Below are 22187 nucleotides of genomic sequence, written 5' to 3' on the forward strand. Positions count from 1 at the left end.
TGTGTTATGACAACTAGGGTCTGAGGTTAATTGCGGAGTTTCGGCGCACTGCCCCCTAGTGGTCCGGAGATACTAAAAACTTGCTTTTTGGCTTATAACGTCTCAACCTTTCGTCCGAAACTTATGAAACTGGTCTCATTACATTCGGCAGAGCATGCCGAGTCGAATGATGTCTGACTTTCACAGGTCAGCCATTTTGGGCGTCGCCCATTTCGATTTTTGGCCAAAAATGCTATATTTTACCAACACATTCACATATCATTACAAAACATGGTAAGCATCTGGCACAATGATAGAGGACAGTATTAACATTAATCATACCAAATATGAAGTCTCAAAATCAAACTCTCTAGCGCCACCACTTGTCCAAATGTTCATGCATGTTTATCATGATAACTTTTGAACCAAAAGGGCTACAATCAAAATTCTTTTTACCCTTGACTCCTTGGCTCAGTCCGATTCAAACGCACCCTATGACGTCATTTTCCGTCATGAATTTTTCCGCGCTATTTTAAATTATTCAAAAAACCTAGTTGATCGAACTCGTCCTAGGCCGTTTCTTCGATTATCACCAAAATTCAATAATATGATCTACAGACCATGCCAACCAAAAGTTATGGAATTCAAGTTGATTAGACCAACCGTTTTCGTTTATTTTGCGATCAAATTTAACAAAGAACCTGCAAAAATGGACATGAGGCGAAATCTCCGTAACGCATTCACCGATTCACACCAAACTTGGTGTGTGTTATGACAACTAGGGTCTGAGGTTATATGTGAAGTTTCGGCGCACTGCCCCCTAGTGGTCTGGAGATACAAAAAACTTGCTTTTTTGGTTTGTAATGCCTCAACCTTTCGTCCGAAACTCATGAAACTGGTCTCATTACATCCGGCAGAGCATGCCGAATCGAATGATGTCTGATTTTCACAGGTCAGCCATTTTGGGCGACACCCATTTTGATTTTTGGCCAAAAATGCTATATTTTACCAACACATTCACATATCATTACAAAACATGGTATGCATCTTCAACCCTATGCCCTGAAAGTTCTCAACGTCTGGAGCAGCGCCACCTTATGGCCAATAGTGCTTGGCCCCTTAATTGCTGCTTGCAGCTATATTTATTATTATTATTATTATTCTTCTTCTTCTTCTTCCGTTTCTTCCGCCGGATTTGAATGGCAGCCCATATAGGCGTATGCGGGAAAGTTGTATAATTTGGCACAATGATAGAGGCCAGTATTAACATTAATCAGACCAAACATGAAGTCTCAAAATCAAACTCTCTAGCGCCACCACTTGTCCAAACTTTCACGTATGTTTATCATCATAACTTTTGAACCGAATGGGCTACAATCAAAATTCTTTTTTCCTCTGATTCCTTGGCTCAGTCCGATTCAAACCCACCCTATGACGTCATTTTCCGTCATGAATTTTTTCGCGCTATTTTAAATTTTTCGAAAAACCTATTTGATCGAACTCGTCCTAGGCCGTGTCTCCGATTTTCACCAAAATTGAATCACATGATCTACAGACCATGCCAACCAAAAGTTATGGAATTCAAGTTGATTAGACCAACCGTTTTTGTTTAACTTGCGAACTAATTTAACGAAGAACTTGCGAAAATGGACTTGAGGCGATATCTCTGTAATGCATTCACCGATTCACACCAAACTTGGTGTGTGTTATGACAACTAGGGTCTAAGGTTAATTGCGGAGTTTCGGCACACTGCCCCCTAGTGGTCCGGAGATACAAAAAACTTGCTTTTTGGCTTATAACATCTCAACCTTTCGTCCGAAACTCATAAAACTGGTCTCATTACATCCGGCAGAGCATGTCAAGTCGAATGATGTCTGATTTTCACAGGTCAGCCATTTTGGGCGTCGCCCATTTCGATTTTTGGCCAAAAATGCTATATTTTACCAACATATTCACATATCATTACAAAACATGGTAAGCATCTGGCACAATGATAGAGGACAGCATTAACATTAATCATACCAAATATGAAGTCTCAAAATCAAACTCTCTAGCGCCACCACTTGTCCAAATGTTCATGTATGTTTATCATGATAACTTTTGAACCAAATGGGCTACAATCAAAATTCTTTTTCCCACTGATTCCTTGGATCAGTCCGATTCAAACGCACTCTATGACGTCATTTTCCGTCATGAATTTTTTCGCGTTATTTTAAATTATTCGAAAAACCTATTTGATCGAACTCGTCCTAGGCCGTTTCTCCGATTATCACCCAAATTGAATCACATGATCTACAGACCATGCCAACCAAAAGTTATGGAATTCAAGTTGATTTGACCAACCGTTTTCGTTTAACTTGCAATCAAATTTAACGTAGAACTTGCAAAAATGGACTTGAGACGATATCTCCGTAACGCATTCACCAATTCACACCAAACTTGGTGTGTGTTATGACAACTAGGGTCTAAGGTTAATTGCGGAGTTTCGGCGCACTGCCCTCTAGTGGTCCGGAGATACAAAAAACTTGCTTTTTGGCTTATAACGTCTCAACCTTTCGTCCGAAACTCATGAAATTGGTCTCATTACATCCGGCAGAGCATGCCGAGTCGAATGATGTCTGATTTTCACAGGTCAGCCATTTTGGGCGTCGCCCATTTCGATTTTTGGCCAAAAATGCAATATTTTACCAACACATTCACATATCATTACAAAACATGGTATGCATCTTCAACCCCATGCCCTGAAAGTACTCAAAAACGTCTGGAGCAGCGCCACCTTATGGCCAATAGTGCTTGGCCCCTTAATTGCTGCTTGCAGCTATATTTATTATTATTATTCTTCTTCTTCTTCTTCCGTTTCTTCCGCCAGATTTGAATGGCAGCCCATATAGGCGTATGCGGGAAAGTTGTATAATTTGGCACAATGATAGAGGCCAGTATTAACATTAATCAGGCCAATTATGAAGTCTCAAAATCAAACTCTCTAGCGCCACCACTTGTCCAAACTTTCACATATGTTTATCATCATAACTTTTGAACCGAATGGGCTACAATCAAAATTCTTTTTTCCTCTGATTCCTTGGCTCAGTCCGATTCAAACCCACCCTATGACGTCATTTTCCGTCATGAATTTTTTCGCGCTATTTTAAATTTTTCGAAAAACCTATTTGATCGAACTCGTCCTAGGCCGTTTCTCCGATTTTCACCAAAATTTAATCACATGATCTACAGACCATGCCAACCAAAAGTTATGGAATTCAAGTTGATTTGACCAACCGTTTTCGTTTAACTTGCGATCAAATTTAACGTAGAACTTGCGAAAATGCACTTAAGGCTGTTTCTCCGTAACGCTTTCACCGATTCACACCAAACTTGGTGTGTGTTATGACAACTAGGGTCTGAGGTTATAAGCGGAGTTTAAGCGCACTGCCCCCTAGTGGTCCGGATATACAAAAAACTTGCTTTTTTGGCTTATAACGTCTCAACCTTTCGTCCGAGACTCATAAATCTGGTCTCATTACATCCGGCAGAGCATTTCGAGTCGAATGATGTCTGATTTTCAAAGGTCAGCCATTTTGGGCGTCGCCCATTTCGATTTTTGGCCAAAAAAGCTATATTTTACCAACACATTCACATATCATTACAAAACATGGTATGCATCTTCAACCCCATGCCCTGAAAGTACTCAAAAACGTCTGGAGCAGCGCCACCTTATGGCCAATAGTGCTTGGCCCCTTAATTGCTGCTTGCAGCTATATTTATTATTATTATTATTATCATCATCATCATCATCATTATCATCATCATCAATGTTAATAGTAATAAAAGCAATAATAAAATATATAATTTATATTTAATATTATAATATAATTTGTCATTTATAGTGACAATAATGGCAATAATTTCATTTGAAAATAGATACAATAAGTAATAAACAATTTAATAAATAAGTATTTAACAATTAAATTTTTTTACATTAAATAAATGCCGCCTTCATAAACAGAATAATTTTTTAATTATTGAATAAAATTAACAATAAATAATAATAATAATAATAATAATAAACTGACCCCAAACTTTTGACCAGTAGTGTAGCTATTTTTGTAGCCTGTGGCTTCAAATCCAAATAAGCTGCTTCTCCCCGCTCACTGATCTGACGTGCGTGTCTGCTTCTCCTGCGTTATGTCAGATAAACAGCAGTCAGTGATAGACTGACACGGGTGAAGCTGAAATACAGCTCATTAGTCAAAAATACCAAGTTTATTTGATGTGTTTGTGGTGGAGTTTATTCAAGCCTTTCTGAAATGATGAGACACACACAAATGCCAACTGCAGTACACACAAAATCACATATGCGCGTTTACTGACACCATGTAATATGGACGTAGTATCTGTGACGTCTGCCATAGCTTTTTTGAAGAGCGCAAATATATCTACAAGTAGGCGTGGCCAACCATCGCCATTTTGCTCGCACGTCATTGCACCCACTGGGGTTTACCTAAAAAAGGGCAAAGAGGCAAAGCGTGAGCGGAACTACAGATAAGCAGTTTGCTTAGACAGGTTTTTCTTTGAGAGAAATGCTTAATACTTCATTTCCAGCGACTCATTTGTTCGGACCACATTTGCTTGGTTATAAACTATATCAATAAAGTGTTTAGTCTTTCAAAAACATTGTTGTAATACATTGAGCCCCTAAACATTGTTCCTATGACATTTTCTACAGGAGGAAAACACAAATTACTTTTTAAATACTCTGTGTTTGTAAACGCAAGGCTTTTTATAAAATCCAGGCATAAAACTGCATGACATTGTTTCAGATGACTGTTCTAGTGCCTACAGCTAATCAATCTGTCAGATTCTGGAGTGCATTACAGGTATATTAATTATATTAATTATATAAAATTCTAAATGATTACTTATCTTAAATAAAACAAATAAATTTATAGAAATTGTACTCACTAGAGATTACTCACTTGGGAAATGGAGTCGACTTAAATGGTTTGTAAGCACAATTAAGTTCACACAGCATGCCATAATATCTGATAATTGTATGAAATAATTCCAAAAGGAAACTGACTGTGTAAAGCAACAAAAACAAAACAAATTTTTGATGTATGAGTTCAGCGAGACACAGCTGTCACTCAATTGGCCATGCCGTTAAGTATGCAGACTTAATATAATTGAATAAAAATTAAACTTATCAGTTATAAAAAATTCATCCCCTCACAGTTGCCCTTAAGGGTAATGTTAGCTTTATGAATCAAAATTGTTCTTTGTACCAGGCTGTAAACATGTTTTTATCAGCTGTAAAATTGGCCAATTTAGCATTGCAGTCAGTGAACATCTTGAGTTCCTGGAGCCAGCCCCTAAAGGTGTGTCGATAAGTTGCAGTTTCAGCTACTTTCCTATTGGCTTCACGAGGGACATCGGGATTTTGCCGCTTAAAGTAATCAGATTTGTGAAATATGTTTGTAGATTTTTTTTACATAAACCCAATATATCAGTATACAAACACACAAAAATGTTAATGTTTAATGCTATGTAAAATGGGTAGCAAAACAAAACGTAAAAAAATACAATGTTATAAAAACAAACAGCTGTGATTTTAAACAGGTATATCACACCTGAGGGTGAATATATTACTAACTGGACCATGTAAATGAACAATTTACGTGCTTATTTGAGAATAATAATAATAACAGTAATACGTTTAAAAAAGTAAAAGTCTTATTACATTTTTAAGTAATTGAGCATATTTTACATCATTGCTGTTACTGTAGTGTGTTCTCTGAACTGAATTGTAATATTGACCAATCATCATCTTACGAGTGTTTAAATATATAAATGACAACAGCTGTTGGTTACTGTAGAGATTCATTCATTCATTTTCCTTCAGCTTACTCCCTTTATTTATCAGGGGTGGCCACAGCGGAATGAACCGCCAACTTATCCAGCACACAGCAGATGCCCTTCTAACTTGGAAACATCCATACACACTCATTCACATACACACACACACACACACACACACACACACACACACACACACACACACACACACACACACACACACACACACACACACACATACACACACACACACACACACGCACACACACACACACACTACACAGCCAATGTCTTTATCAATTCACCGGCAGCAAATGTCTTTGGGAAAGCGGAGCACCCGTAAAAAACCCACGCCAACACGGGGAGAACATGCAAACTCCTCACAGAAATGCCAACTGACCAAGCCGGGGCTCGAACCAGAGACCTTCTTGCTAACCATTGAGCCACTGTGTCACCTAGAGATGATGTGTTGGGGTAAAAAAAAGCAAGTTAAAGCTAGGATCTGAAGCAATAAAATAATTAACTACTGAGTTACCATAGTCAAATACTTCTCTTTTAGTGTTTTATATCAGACATGAAGAAAACATTATTTTTCCAAAGCTCTGATAAGACGAGCTATGCAAATAATACATGGAAAAACAAATTCAGTGTTTCCACATCGATTTATACGTAACAGTTTAAGCCATATAATCCAGCTGTGTTGTTAGAAGCTTGTTCTCTGGGCATAAAGACTGGCGATGGGCATTTGAAAGTCAAATTATTTAAATTGTTGATCAAATTAATTAATATGTCCAAAATTATATTTATTTATTAGAAAAGGGAATTGCTATTCTTTCTTTCTTTCTTTCTTTCTTTCTTTCTTTCTTTCTTTCTTTCTTTCTTTCTTTCTTTCTTTCTAATAATAATAATAATAATATTAGATTAGTATATTAAATTAGATTATATATTAATCATATATATTGTTTCCTCAAAAGACAAACCATAATTTTTATAAATCCACAACACATTGAAATGATAAATAATAACAAATGTGTCTTATATAATATTATAATAATATTTGTCGTTGGAATGGTGGTATTTTCATTCATTCATTTTCTTTTCGGCTTAGTCCCTTTATTAATCGGGGGTCGCCACAGTGGATTGAACCGCCAACTTATCCAGCACATGCTTTACACAGCGGATGCCCTTCCAGCTGCAACCCATCTCTGGCAAAATGTTGGTATAATAATAATAATATTAATAACAATAATATTTGTTGTTGGAATGGTGGTATTATAATAATAATAATAATAATAATAATAATAATAATTGTTTTTGGAATAGTGGTATAATAATAATAATAATAATAATAATAATAATAATAATAATAATAATAATTTTTTTGGAATAGTGGTATAATAATAATAATAATAATAATAATAATAAACATTTGTTAATTATAATAATAAATATTATAATTATAATAATAATTATTATTTTTATTGTTATTATTCTACCACTATTCCAAAAACAAATATTATTATTATTATTATTCCACAATTCCAACAACAAGTATTTTATTATTATTATTATTATTATTAGATTTTATTATTATTATTATTATTATTATTATATCATCATTCCAACAACAATTATTATTATTATTATTATTATTATTATTTATATTATTGTATTTTATTATTATTATTATTATACCATCATTACAACAACAAATATTATGATTATTATTATTATCTCATCTCATTTTTGTCTGCTTTTCTGGGGCCGGGTCGCGGGGGTAGCAGTCTTAGGAGAAAACTCTAGACTTCCTATTCCCCAGACACTTCCTCCAGCTCCTCCGGGGGAATCCCGAGGCGTTCCCAGGCCAGCCGAGAGGCATAGTCCTTACAGTGTGTCATGGGTCATCCCTAAAGCCTCCTCCAGGTGGGACATGCCCGGAACACATCCCTAGGTAGGCTTTCAGGAGGCATCCGAAACAGATGCCAGAGCCACCTCAGATGGACCCATCTCTGGGAAACATCCATACACACTCATTCACACTCATACACTTCGGAAAATTTAGCCCTACCAATTCACCTGTACCGCATGTCTTTGGAGTATGGGGGAAACTAGAGCACCCGGAGAAAACCTATGCGAACGCAGGGAGAACATGCAATCTCCACACAGAAACGCCAACTGACCCAGCCGATGCTCGAACCAGCAACCGTTTTGCTGTGAGGTGACAGCACTACCTACTGCGCCACTGCGTTGCCTATTAGTATTTTTATTATTATTAATTATTATCACAGTTTTATTTAACAAATACTGTTGGTGAGAATGCCATAATACTACATTTATGATTCTATAAATACAAAAGGATCATTATGAGCTGATATTTTGTGGCCTTGGTGGGTGTTTTTTAATTGCATATGAACACACATAACAACAAGATACAATTAAATGTCATCATATTATTAAAAGTAGTACAGAAAATTAATAACCAGTGTTATGAACAAACAAACAAATAATTACCAACAAATACAATGACAATACTTTTCTTGTCTGTTTCAACTTTGTAGATAATATTAAAATAGAGCTCTTGAGAGCTTATTTATTTATTTATTTATTTCATTAATTCATTTTCTTGTCAGCTTAATCCCTTTATTAATCCGGGGTTGCCACAGCAGAATAAACGGCCAACTTATCCAGCACGTTTTAACGCATTGGATGCCCTTCCAGCTGCAACCCATCTCTGGGAAACATCTACACACTCATTCCTACACTACACTCATACACGGACAATTTAGCCTACCCAATTCACCTGTACCACATGTCTTTGGACTGTGGGGAAAACCGGAGCTCCCGGAGGAAACCCACGCAAACGCAGGGAGAACATGCAAACTCCACACACAAACGCCAACTGAGCCGAGCCGAGCCGAGCCGAGCCTCGAGCCGAGCCAAGTCGAGCAACCTTCTTGCTGTGAGGCGACACACAGCACTACCTATTGCGCCACTGCATCGCCTATTTATTTACTTATTTTATTAAATAAGTTGAAAACAAATTGCCTTACCACACAATCGCTTCATATTATATAAATTAAAGTTCCCAAACACAACTGTACTGTAATCATTCTCATATAACATTATATCAGATCCACCAAGTTAAAAAGCTGTTTCCTTGTAATGAAATTCTCAACAATCAATCAAAAAATATCTAACTTTTGTATCAATTAAATAAAAACATAAGATAATAGTTTTTCTAGACCAAAATATACTGAAAAAAGACCTGTACATGTTTCACTACATAAATTAGGATATATTTGATAGGAAGCTTCCTTTACTTTGTTATCAAACATTATAAAAAATAACAAATAATTGAATAAAATACATTAAAATAAAAAATTTGCATCTTTTTTATTGCCTTTCAAGTGAAATAACTGAACAAGGAGGACATTTCAGACAGTATTTAGAGGTTTTTGCATCTGAACTCTTCAAATGTTGATGACAAAAAAAGCCTTGATGGAGGTTGTATAGAACAATATAAAAAAACTGTGTCCTTGTAATGCAGTATGATGGGAAGTAGCAACTTTTAGGTTGTGGGCGCAGCTTTTCCTGACCCTTAACTGAAAAAAATAAATCCTTGGTAAGTATATAGATTACGGTTTTAAACTGCTGAGATTGAATGAATTTTGTTCTTTCCCTTCATGATTTTAAGCAGTGGCATCAATAATCTTTGTGAGGGGGGCCACGCATTTTGCACTACACCACTGATTATAAGCTAAAGCCTCTTTAATAGATGGTGTAATATTTAACAGCGTAGTAAATGTTTAAATGATTCAGCAGACCACTGTGTGTTTTTTGGGAATGTTTTTCCTCCTTTGGGTTTCTGTCACTAATTTAACAGGCTCTTTGTTTGTGACAAGGAAGTCAATGACGATATTATTACTCATCTGAAATTTCACCTGGATAATTTGTAGATGAGAATGTGAGCGTTTGCATTGTAAAGCAGCGAGGACAGAAGTTCTCCATCTGTTCTCATGAAAGGTGTTTAAGGTGATTGTTGTGAATTATACTTCCACTGAAAAATAAGTCAATTTTGTCATGGTGAGAAATCGCACAATTCCCCGAATTCCCCTGAGCATTTACATCTTAAACTTAACTAAACCAGCTATACCTGTGATAATACAGCATTTAATTTGTAATAATAATTAACCATGTTCTCATTAGAACAAGTGTTTCTAAATAAACAGAAAAAGGCAATTCCTCCATCTAGTGGTAAAACAGTGCATTACAAACAATTGTGTGTTTTCACCGGTTTTCACCAAGTGTGCCACTTGCCGGCTTTTGAGTGAAGGTCCCCAGCCATTAGCCCCTGGGGGCTGGCTGCAGCGCAAGTTATACAGCCCGCCTCCCCCATGTTAACCAACGAGACTTGAGCCCAAATAAGAAAATTAATTACACTTGCAATAAAATGTCCTGAAAGATGGCTTTGGTCAATTAAGGCTCTCGTTATCAAGCTGATACATATGCAGGGGTCTGCTATCCGCTTAATGATCTAAGATGATTTGGCAGATCCTGGATCTTTTAATCTTGATAACTGATCTCTGGCTAATTTGGTTCTTCAAACAAGTTCGCGAATCAGATTAAAATGTCTGGATGAACTGATCTGAGATCACTGCAGTGTTGTGAAGGAAAGATCTGTCGATCCTCCAAATCATGATCAGCAAAGCAACGATTGGCTGACGGCACAGCAGCGTAATGACATCATCTGATTAATATTCAATTCTCCATGTGAGCAAAATTACATAAAATTAGTAGTAAATAGTTTGTTAAATATGACACGCAATAACTTTCCACATTTGTTGTGGGCTGCAGGCTTTACACTTTCATGTGTCAAGAGTATTCATCATGTATTTCAATGCATATCAGTGTATTTAGTTCTACATTTAGAAAAGATTTTCTTTAAAATAGTAGCCCAGGCCTACTTAAGTTTTTATTTATTTATTTATTTATTTTTATCTGCGTAAGGAATAACTGTAAATGAATTTTGCATCAAAAAAGTATCTTAATATCGGTAAAGGTGTCAATCACTGGCATATTAGCGATAAAATCACGTGCATGACAGCATAAATTATTATATATATATATTATATGCACCTTTTACTGTTGGCTTTTTATTTGAAAACTCCTCATAAAATGAATGTAAATTCCTCTTTATCAGATAAAATGAAGGCATCGAATAAACCAAATAAAAACGGAGGCAAAAAAAAGATGAACAATAGCTTATACAAGCGATGTTGCAGCAGCTGATAGACATATTTGATGCATTAATACTGCTAAGTTTATTGTACACATTAATAAGGAATATTTATATAATGCAGGGATGTGATGTGTAAATAACCTGTTGATATTTGGAAATCTTGCTGTGTTTATCTTTAAAATGGAGGATTTTCCCCGCATGTTAAATCGATATCTATGGTGTGTATATTTTGGGTCTTATTGATTGCTAATGAAAAATAAAAACCTTTGTAAAATGTTAGTGCTGTTTATGTTATTGTTTAAATTTTACAAGTGTTATTTCTACCCCTATGAAGACAATAAATACCAACAACAAGAGGCTAATTATTTGACCTTAAAATGTTTTTATTCTAGCCCAAATAAAACAAATAAAATCTTCTCCAGAATTTATTTGTATTTTTTTTTTTATTTAGACATACTGTGAAAACTTCCTTGCTCTGTAAAACATCATTTGGGAAATATTAAAAAAAAAATAATAATAAATAAATAAAACAAAATAAAAGGGGGGCTAATATATCTTATTAACATGTGTAATTGTTGTTCATTTAGGTAGCATTAGCTACCAGTACACTCTCAGAAATAAAGGTATGTGATATGTCACTGGGGTGGTACCTTTTTTAAATGGTACACATTTGTACTTAAAGGGTCCATATTGGTCCATACCCCTGAGGTATTAATATGCACCTTTGGGGGTACAAATTTGTACTTTTTGAAAAGGTACCATCCCAGTGACAGCTCGCGTATCTATATAAATGAAATGTGCTATAAATGAACATATTTAAAGGGCACCTATGGTGAAAATTCTACTTTTTAAGCTATTTGGACAAACATGTGTATATATAGTGTATAGACCATCATATTGGGGTGATATTTTTTTTCAATTTAACAACATAAAAACGGTGGACCAATTGGAGCGGTTTTCAGAATAACCGCAACTTTAAGTAGGAGTGCCGTCCCCCCGCCCACCGAATTGATTGACAGGTGCGCGCATTACCATGTCCCATATAGAAATAAAAATATGTAGTCACGTGTATATGTCAACAAGACCAGACATACGCAAAGCAACCGGGAATAAAAGGTCTGTTCTGTTCGCTAGGATCAGCAATCATCATCAAATGTGATTAAGAGTAAGTTTCACATGTTTAAAGTGTTTTAAAACAGTGCACGTTTGTAATGAAGTACAGCCATTTACTTCACCTTTACTTCATCAGCACAGCCGTGTGTCAGAACAATTACTAAAAGAAAACACTTCAATCCTGGTTTGTGGACGTTAAATCAGGTTTATTTTGTACAATAACAGATATCCACACAGCAGTGGAGGTTAGCCTGTATTCTGTCACATTTGATTGCAAAAATAGTGCAAAGCTAAGCACGCTTTGTCTGTCTGCCTGTCTGTGTGTGTGTGTGTCAGCTGCGGTGTGTGTGTGTGTGTCTGTGTGTGTGTGTGCGTGCGCGCATGAACGATATTGCATGTGACTCATCAATGCAACTTCACAACAAATACTGATTAGTAGAGCTCTTACTGTAGTATTTCTCACAAACGCTACGTGGGACCTTCTTCCTTTAAGTCTGTCTGTTGTCTGACGCAGCCGAGGGAGGAGATTAAAGCACGCGGGAAGGCACGTAGAAACAGTAGGCGGGGAAGACTTGTCTTAAACGTGCAGTACAACAAAACCACCCCCTGGTGGAAATGTGTATAAAACAGGATCTTGTAAAAGGTATAATGAAAAATCTGATGGGTGTTTTGAGCTGAAACTTTACACATTCTAGAGACGTAAAAGACTTATATTAAATCTGAAAAAAGGGGTGACCTAGGTGCCCTTTAAATTATGTTCTTGCCAGTCAATTTGAGAAAACTTAAATTATTATACTAATTACTATTATAATTATACTATTTATTTTGTATATTACAATTCGTGGGTTGCAATCATAGACTGAAAAAGATATGGATGTAGTATCTGTGATGTCATCCAGGTTTCTGAAGACCTAAAATGAAGCATCATTTCGTTTGCACGTCATCGTGAAAAAAAGAGCAAAAAGGCAGAGCGTGAGCAGAGCTACAGATGCCTGCTAGCATTTTGCTTAAAAGGGTTTTTATTTTGGTGAAACGTTAAATAGTTCATTACCTCGTTTGTGTTTTGACCACATGTGCTTGGTTTTTGTTTATTCTTTTAAAACACTTTTGTAATACATTGAGTGACTAAGCATTATTCCTATTGTTCCTACATTTTTCTACAAGAGTAAAATGTGAATTACTTATAAATACTTCAGATATAGTCTGTGCTAGTAAATGCAAGGCCTTTGATGAAATCCAGGCATAACACCGTAAGACAACGTTTTAGATGACTGTTCTAGAGCCTACAGCGAATCAGTCTGTCAGCTTCTGAAGTAATTTACAGTTTTAAAGAAAATTATAAATGATCTTAAATAAAACAAATACATTTATATATATGGGATATACTGTAAGTATAAAAGAATTTCACTCACCTGGGAAATGGAGGCCACGTGAATGGTTTGTGAGCACAATTAGGTGCACAAAGCATGCCATATTATCTGATAATTGTTGGAAAAATATCAAAAAGCAATTGACTTTGTAAAGCCACATAAAACTAAAAGAATATGATGTATATGCCGAGTTCAGCAGCTAATCAGCCGGAATCAGCTGAGGTGAAATGACAGCAACCAGCGAGACCCAGCTCTCACTCAAGTGGCCACGCCCTTAATCATGCAAAATTAATGTAAATTAATATAAAGAAAACTTATGAGTTATAAAAAAAATCACCCCCCTCACAGTTGTCATGTAGGTTAATATTAGCTATATGAGCCAAAATCGTTCTCTGTACCAGGCTGTAAACACCTTTTTTTCTGCTGTGAAGTTGGCCATTTTAACAGTGGGCTCAATAGAAATCTGCTCTATTATGAAGCCAGGACTAGCGAAATTTTGATGAATTGCACTTTCAGTAACTTCCATATTTGCTTCTCAAGGGAGAGCAGAAGGTTGCCACTTGGTTGCGATTAGGTAATGACACATTAGTTCACCGCCTCATTTAGAAAATTATTCCGCCCATTTCTGCTGAAAATTAGTTGGCAGCAGTGGGTTCTTCTCTGTTGATGTCAATATAATGACTTCAGCTTCACTACTCTTAACAACGCCCCACTTATTGCTATTTTGCTACAGGGGAATGATATGCAAAAAGAAAACCCTGTGCCTTACATAATATATATTTTTTTCTATTGAAAGCAAATCAAAATACTGAAATAAAGTGTTCAACTTCATCTGGTATTAATATACATTTAACCTTTCTCCTCAGGGTTTGAATGCACAGAACAGTGATCAAGGTGAGTAAAAAGGTTATATTCTAAGTATTAAGCATCCACTCACACCAGTTAAAATTAGAAGCTATTTTTTTTTCTAATGTTCAAAGTGACAAATCTTTTATGGTCAGTTACATATTTAAATGGAACTTTTGTTTCACAATATTGTATTTTGTGCAGCTCTTATGTTTATATTTTAAATTTGTATAATGCACATTTATTGCAGTGTAGAATTTAATTGTATACAAAAAAAGTTTCTGTAAACATGTTGAAACTAAAAAGGAAAATAATTCTGTTTTCAAAGCAGCCTCCACCACAATAATCTCTCCACCAATTGTGTCTCCAACATCAGCACCTTCAAGTGAGTTTTTTTTTCTTTCATTAATGGACTTTTGTGTGAACATTGTAATTGGGAGATGATACAATGCATCCGGAGAGTATTCATAGCGCTTCTCTTTTTCCACATTTATTTCCTCAAAATTCTACACATAATACCCCAAAATGACAATGTATATTTTTTTTTTTGGAAATTGTTGCAAATTTATTAAAAATATGTAAAAAAAAAAAATGTACAGAAGTATTTGCAGTGTTTGCAGTGAAATTGAGCTAAGGTACCTTCATTTTCCATTGATCATTCTTGAGATGTCTCAGCAGCTTAATTGGAGCCCGCCTGTGGTAAATTCAGTTGATTGGACATGATTTGAATAGGTCCCAGGGTTGACAGTGCATGTCAAAGCACAAACCAAGCATGAAGACAAAGTAATTGTCTGTAGACCTCCGATACAGGATTGTCTCGAGGCACAAGGCTGGGGAAGCTTACAGAAGAATTTCTGCTGCTCTGACAGTTCCATTGAGCACAGTGGCCTCCATCATCAAGTGGAAGATGTTTGGAACCACCAGGACTCTTCCTAAAGCTGGCCGGCCATCTAAGCTGAGTGATCAGGGGAGAAAGGCCTTAGTCAGGGAGGTGATCAATAACCCGATAGTCACTCTGTCTAAGCTCCAGCGTTCTTCTGTGGAGAAAGGAGAAACTTACAGAAAGACAACCATCTGTGCAGCAGTCCACAAATCAGGCCTGTATGGTAGAGTGACCAGATGGAAGCCACTACCCACATGGAATTTGCCAAAAGACATCTGATGGACTCCCAGACCATAAGAAACAAACATTCTCTGGTCTGATGAGACTAAAATTAAACTCTTTGGAATGAATGTCAGGCGTTACATTAGGAGAAAACCAGGCACCGCTCATCACCAGGCTAAGACCATTCTTACAGTGAAGCATGGTGATGGCAGCATCATGCTGTGGGGATGTTTTTCAGCAGCAAGAAACTGGAAGACTAGTCAGGATAGAGGGAAAGATGAATGCAGCAATGTACAGAGACATCCTGAATAAAAACCTGCTTCAGAGTGCTCTTGACCTCAGACTGGGATGATGATTCTTGCAGCAGGACAATGACTCAAAGCACACCGCAAGAAATCAATAGAGTGGCTTCACAAAAACTCTGTGAATGTCCTTGAGTGGTCCAGCCAGAGCCCAGACCTAAATCATATTGAACGTCTCTGGAGAGATCTGAAAATGGCTGTACACCATTGCTTCCCATCCAACCTGATAGAGCTTGAGAGGCACTGCAAAGAGGAATGGGCAAAAAACCCAAAGTCTGGTGTGCCAAGCTTGTGGCATCATATTCAAAAAGACTTGAGGCTGTAATTGCTGCAAAAGGTGCATCAACAAAGTATTGAGCAAAGGTTGTAAATACTTCTGTACATGTGATTTTTCAGTTTTTTTTATTTTAATAATTTGCAACTATTAAAAAAAATATAAAAATTCACATTATCATTATGGGGTGTTGTGTGTAGAATGTTGAGGAAATAAATTAGTTTAATCCATTTTGATTGTAACATAAAAAAATGTGGAAAAAGTGAAGCGCTATGAATACTTTCTGAATGCACTGTACAGAAACAATTAAACAAAGACAATATGAAATGTGAGCACTATATATTCCAAACAAAACAAAACACATGACTTGAAACAACCAATGAGAAAAAAGGCACATGTTCAATACAACCAATGAGAAGTTAGGCATTTGTTCAGGTACATGAAAAAAACAAGACACATGACCATCAGAGCACAAGACGGGACACAAAGCAGGGACAGGAAATATACTATGAAATAAAGACATGAAAACAAACACCCAAAAACATTCCTATTTATTAATTTTATAGTTGATGTGTCAAATCTTTGCATCTAGCAAACAGAACAAATATAGACTCACTGACAGTTATGAGGGACTGTACTTTTTCTTTAGTTTTGCTTTGCAGAATTTAAATGCATACAAAAACTGCTTTTAATCATGACAGTGAATAATACTTACTGTATGTCTATTTCTTAATTTATCTAAATGTTTCAGCAACATCTGCCAATGCAAGTTCTACAACTGAGTCTCAAACAGCAACACCTACAAGTAAGTAATATACATGTATGATTGACTAAGCACTTTATTTGCCTAATATTTTTTTTATATTTACTGTTTATATATAGTGTACTTATCAGAACACCTTCTACATTTCTAAATCACTTTAAATAGTATAACAAATTTATACAATTTTAATGTTAGTTCCTTTTAAAGCTTAATTTTATTATATCCAATATTTAGCATGTCAGCAAATATTAAGCAAACATTGATTCTGTTTCTTCATTTATCAAACTTTTGACAGATTCTTCATCAACTGAGTCTCTGACCTCAACAGCACCTTTAAGTGAGTATTTTATTCATGGACTATTTAAACAGGAAAACAAGGTCATAATTCAGCTGGGGTGCTGGAATACAATTGTGTTTATTGCAAAACTGTCTCAAAATTTTATTTTCAATTCACAATTGCCATGGTCAAAAGAATTGTCATAATGGTATATTAAAATGATATATCCAATAGAAGTATTAAAACAAATGAAAACAAACAAACCAAAAATTTTGACAAATACATATTTGTTTTATTTTTTTCTCATAAATGAGACCATTTCCTATAAAATTAACAAATTCTAGCTAATTGATAACTATTTTTATCTTAGTACTAGTGGTGCAAATTGCACATTTTGTCAAGATATGGCATAATACCATTGATACCATGTATAATATTTGTGTATACATTAAAACGTTCTGCAGGGATCAGGGTGGAGCCAAACTGGAGTCTCTCTCTGATCCCCCGGGCTCTGCACTGGATGGGGAAATTCCAAATTGAATCAAAACAAACGTTACAATTGGCAAAGAAAATGTGGGAATCACTCAACCAGCAGAACCTGGGAATAAAAAAAAAGTAATGCAGAATAATTTGGACAATTCAATTAGGTGGAATATTGATATATTAAAATTAAGATACTATGTACATAATATAAGTATATAATATGAATATTTATTTTACGTCTGTCAGAATTGCACATACTGTATGATCCACTAAAACACTTTAGTTAAAAAATATAGAAAAAATAGGTAACACATAATGAATAAATAATACATGATTCTTAAATGTGCATTCAATTGGTTGTATCTGTTACTTTGCTGTTGCACTTTGTAAAAACAAATATGCAGATGGGGTGGTGAGTAAATGTGGATATCAGAATGCAGAAATTTACTTTGTGGTTCAGAGCTGCGGCATAGGGGCACAACGTCTCTGTTCCATCCTTTATGTTTCAAGGGTTACATACATAACTGAGACATTCCCTATCAGTTGGTCTACTTGATTTATATCAGACCAAGAGATGGGGGTCCTATGGACAGCACCATAGCTGCTGAACCACGTTACTACAGTGTAATATTTTATAAACGAATTCAGGTGGAGCATGTGCAGATAATAAAAAAGATCAATGCATCATAAGAAATCACATCATCCAGCCAATCAACACCAGAAAGAGTCTTCAAAGAATAAATAATTAAGTATGTTTCCTGAGTTCCAGCATCCTTCCACCACCTCGGCTCCACATCTTTAACCAAACTCAGGAAGGGAAGAGCGTTCTGAGGCTGAGCTTGATTCCAAGCTTATTCATATCTCACCTAATGGGGAATTTCTCAGGCTTCGGACTATTTCTCTCTTGACTGAATGCTAAATACGCTTACTCCTTAACTCATTAGTAGTCTGTAAGGGCAAATTTGTGAAGTGATGTTTTATAAACAATTTTTGGGAGCATGTGGAGATAATTAACAATGGCAATACATCATTAGAAATCACAGCATCTAGCCAATCAAAACCAGAAAGAATCTTCAAAGAGTAAATAATCCAGTATGTTTCTTGAGTTTCAGCATCCCTCCACTACCACGACTCTACACCTTCAAACAAATTCCTACACTAAGTCAGGGAGGGAAGAGCGCTCTGACACAATAGATAATCTCTATAAATAATCCAGTATGTCCTACATCCACTATTTCTAGAATTTTAGCATCCCTGCACCACCCAAACTTTGCACTTTCAACTAGATCCCTACCCTAACCCTGGATGAGGGGCGTGTTCTGAGGCCAGGCTTGATTCTGAGCTCAGACCCCTCTCACCTGGTTGTGGAAATGCACTGGACTCCGCAGAGACCTCTACCTGGACATCACACAGTATGATTTTAATCCATATCTGGTTGATAGTCTGTTAGTGTGAACTTGTGAAATACCATGTTGGGGTGATGTTTGCCAAGCATCTAGTGTGAGTGCACAAGCACCACCAAAGGCAAAATTATCCAAGATCCCCATTCCCTAATTACCACATTTTAAATTTTTTTTTTTCGTATTTAGGGGTCATAACGAGTTTTACTAGCTTAGCTGATATGTTGGAAAAAGCCTTCAAATGCCAATGAGTAAGGATGTCACAGAGACCACATACAACCTATTGGCGAGATACTGCGAAAATGCACCTATGGGCTAGCCCTGACAGGGAGAGGACTACATAGGGTAAAGTGTTGGCTGGTAGAGAAGACACTCAATGGGGCAACTCACTTTGGCTGACTAAACAGATATGGGGGTTCTAGAGGTAACCATGCATATGAGGCACTGTTCCCAAAAATGCAGGTTGACCAAAAAAGCATACAGCATAATAGGCCAGCACCCTGGTATCTCTCGGAAACTAAATATTCAAGTCGTGATTCGTGATTAAGTCTGCCATCCACTAAATCATGGTGAGTGGAGATGGCAGCAACATAAACCTACAGTGTGGAGGGTGACAACCTCTGCTTCAACTTATGCTGAAGCACAATGATTGGGTAAGTTCAGGGATCTTCTCTGTGATGCACCACTCAACACATGGACTTCAGGACATAGGCACAAGTAGATAGGGGGCCTTAAGTCCCTTAGGTCTTCCATAGCTCATCTATGGACCACACATGGAGGATGATCTAGATGCAAGTGCCAGGCGGTGCCCTATTCCAGAGAAATAACTACCATAGTCCTTGCTGTGGTGGAGTCTCTATTCTCCTGGGAGCATGTACTGTTGTTTGAGCCCATCTAAGGATGAGAATGAGGATTTAGAATGTGAATGCCTATCTTCTGAAGAGTCAACAAGGCACCCTCTGCAACCTTGGTAAAGATCCGGGAAGACAGGGACAGCCTAAAGGTCCATGCCTGACCATTATATGAAAATATAAAATTTTGTTCAGAAGGATCGCGACATGGCTGCAGATTGATGGCAGCAACCTAATGCTGAGGATGGACGCATCTAAGGATTCAATTCAGTATGAGCATTGTGAATGACATTTTAGTGTAGATACCGATTTAATTTGCTCAATTAAACTTGGGAGGATGTTTCACTGTTTGCAGATCTGCTGGACAGCACTAACCCAGCTGGCAGAGCTAATTTGAGAGGCACTTATCAGAACAATCGATTACAAACCTTTGGTGTTGCAACCTGCATGAGTAAGAGTGCATGACCAGGAAGCAGTACTTCCCAAAGAGGGCTGAGAGAGTGCGGTACATGCTCCCAGGATTCCAGGGACTGAATGTGATTTAGAGGAAGCAGCACTGAGAATTTCTGTTAGAGATGGTCCCCGGTTCTCCTTGTCTTATCTGGGTGGACTGTCTTAGGGACAATTTACTGTGTATTTTCTAGATCTAACTATGCCCTGGGGTGTCATCTTCCTGCAGCTCAAAGAGGCCTAAAACTTTAAAAGCGTACTCACACTAGGTACAGTTGCCTTGAACCATGCCGAAGTGCACTTGGCCCCCCCCTCCCCTCTCCCCTGACGGCCTGAACTCACACTTCATTTTGCCTTAGGAACCTAAGCACGCTTACGTCATTGATGATGCGACTGTTCAGTTTAAGAAGCACTCTTGCTCAGCACAGTGGACATTGCTTTAGTTATATTGTTTTGTATTATTTTTTGTCGTTTGATATTCAGTGACACACAGTCAAATATTTTGCCGAACAGATCTAAAACTTTTAACTCTCAAAGTTATCATGAAAAGTCCTCGTGCTGCATGTATTAGAAGGTTTGCTGAAGGTGGCAGCTGACATGCAGCGAGGGGTTTGCATCTTTAATAAACAGTTTGCATTCATTGAATAGTCCCTTAAAAGTGACATTGTGTCTTCGGTTTTGGGCTCAGGCACAGTTTGCACTCACACTACAAGCGTACCGCACTAAATCCCAACTGAAACGTGATTTAGCACACTTCTTCCAACCAGCCTAGGGCCGGCCAACTGTAAACTGGGAAACGCATCCAGGCACGGTCCGGATAGCCTAGTGTGAGTGCAACCTAAGAGTCTAAGGGCTATTAACAAGACTTGTTCCTTTGAGTCAAGTACAGAAAAATGTATCTCTCTGACGAATTTTATTCACCATTTACAATTTTCTTTTTATCTCTTTCCATGGTGTTTGTCTGACTTTCACAATTTTGTTACAGCATTTTCGTTATGCATATATGTATGTATATAGATATATTAACAGATCTAACTATTTCAGCACCACCTGCCAACTCAAGTTCTTCTGCAACTGAGTCAACAGTTCCAAGTAAGTCATGTTCTGTATACAGTTGTCTAAACCCTTATATATATATAGTGTATGTATGTGTTCCGCGGCTCTTAATACGGCGATAGAAACATTTTCAAATATTCATTGCCAGTCTTAGGCAATCATATTTGTTTGTTTTCTGTTCAATTTATTTTTCTACAACCAGGAAAGAGCCTCTGGGATCGAAAGAGGCATCCATCTATATAAATCTTTCAAAATACAATGCTCAATCAAATTCATCTCTGTAGGTTTATTTACCCTCTTTTTTAACAATTACACCTTATCTCAGAGGTTCAACATTTTTTTCTTCTTTTTTTTTTCTTAGCACAAGACTATATGAGAAAGGGCGAACACATTTTGACACTAGGGCTGGTTTTTCTATGTGTCATATACAAACAGTTTATTAATATCCTTATTATATTAGGGTTTGAGGCTTAATTGTTTCTAGCATAAAGTACTTGGGTTAATGTATATTTATTAATAGGGTTCATATTTGTAGTTATTGTTTTGCTAAAAATGAAAACACAAATGAGTGAAGATGTACCTCATTTCTGAACATTGTCTCTCCAAGAATTTCTGTTTTTAAGTTTTAATTTTTTAATACATCAAATATTTCTCAAACAGCAGCACCCATACGTAAGTATAGGTCTATATATAAAAAGTGGGTAAAATAAATATTGAATTTTCTAAAGGTGCTGTTTACTTGAAATCTTTACCAGATGTCGGTAAAAACCAAAGTAATCCATACAAAGAAAACAAAACTATTTAGTTTAGACATTACCTTATGTGAAA

At 36.6% G+C, this 22187-nt stretch overlaps 1 protein-coding gene across 49 annotated transcripts in view; it reads left to right on the forward strand.

Annotated features, from left to right (window-relative positions):
• The window catches only part of ptprjb.1 (protein tyrosine phosphatase receptor type Jb, tandem duplicate 1), a 227501-nt gene that overhangs the window by 20550 nt on the left and 184764 nt on the right, over positions 1–22187 (forward strand). For all 49 annotated transcript variants that reach the window (XM_087312325.1, XM_087312326.1, XM_087312329.1 and 46 more), the window contains exons 2-5: positions 14419–14446; positions 14730–14783; positions 16831–16884; positions 17138–17179. In XM_087312325.1, the coding sequence (XP_087168451.1) occupies positions 14419–14446; positions 14730–14783; positions 16831–16884; positions 17138–17179 (178 nt within the window). The remainder of the gene's footprint in view (positions 1–14418; positions 14447–14729; positions 14784–16830; positions 16885–17137; positions 17180–22187) is intronic.

This window comes from Danio rerio, chromosome 25, assembly GCF_052040795.2.
Source record: "Danio rerio strain M-AB ecotype USA chromosome 25, GRCz13ab, whole genome shotgun sequence".
Classification (NCBI taxonomy): domain Eukaryota; kingdom Metazoa; phylum Chordata; class Actinopteri; order Cypriniformes; family Danionidae; genus Danio; species Danio rerio.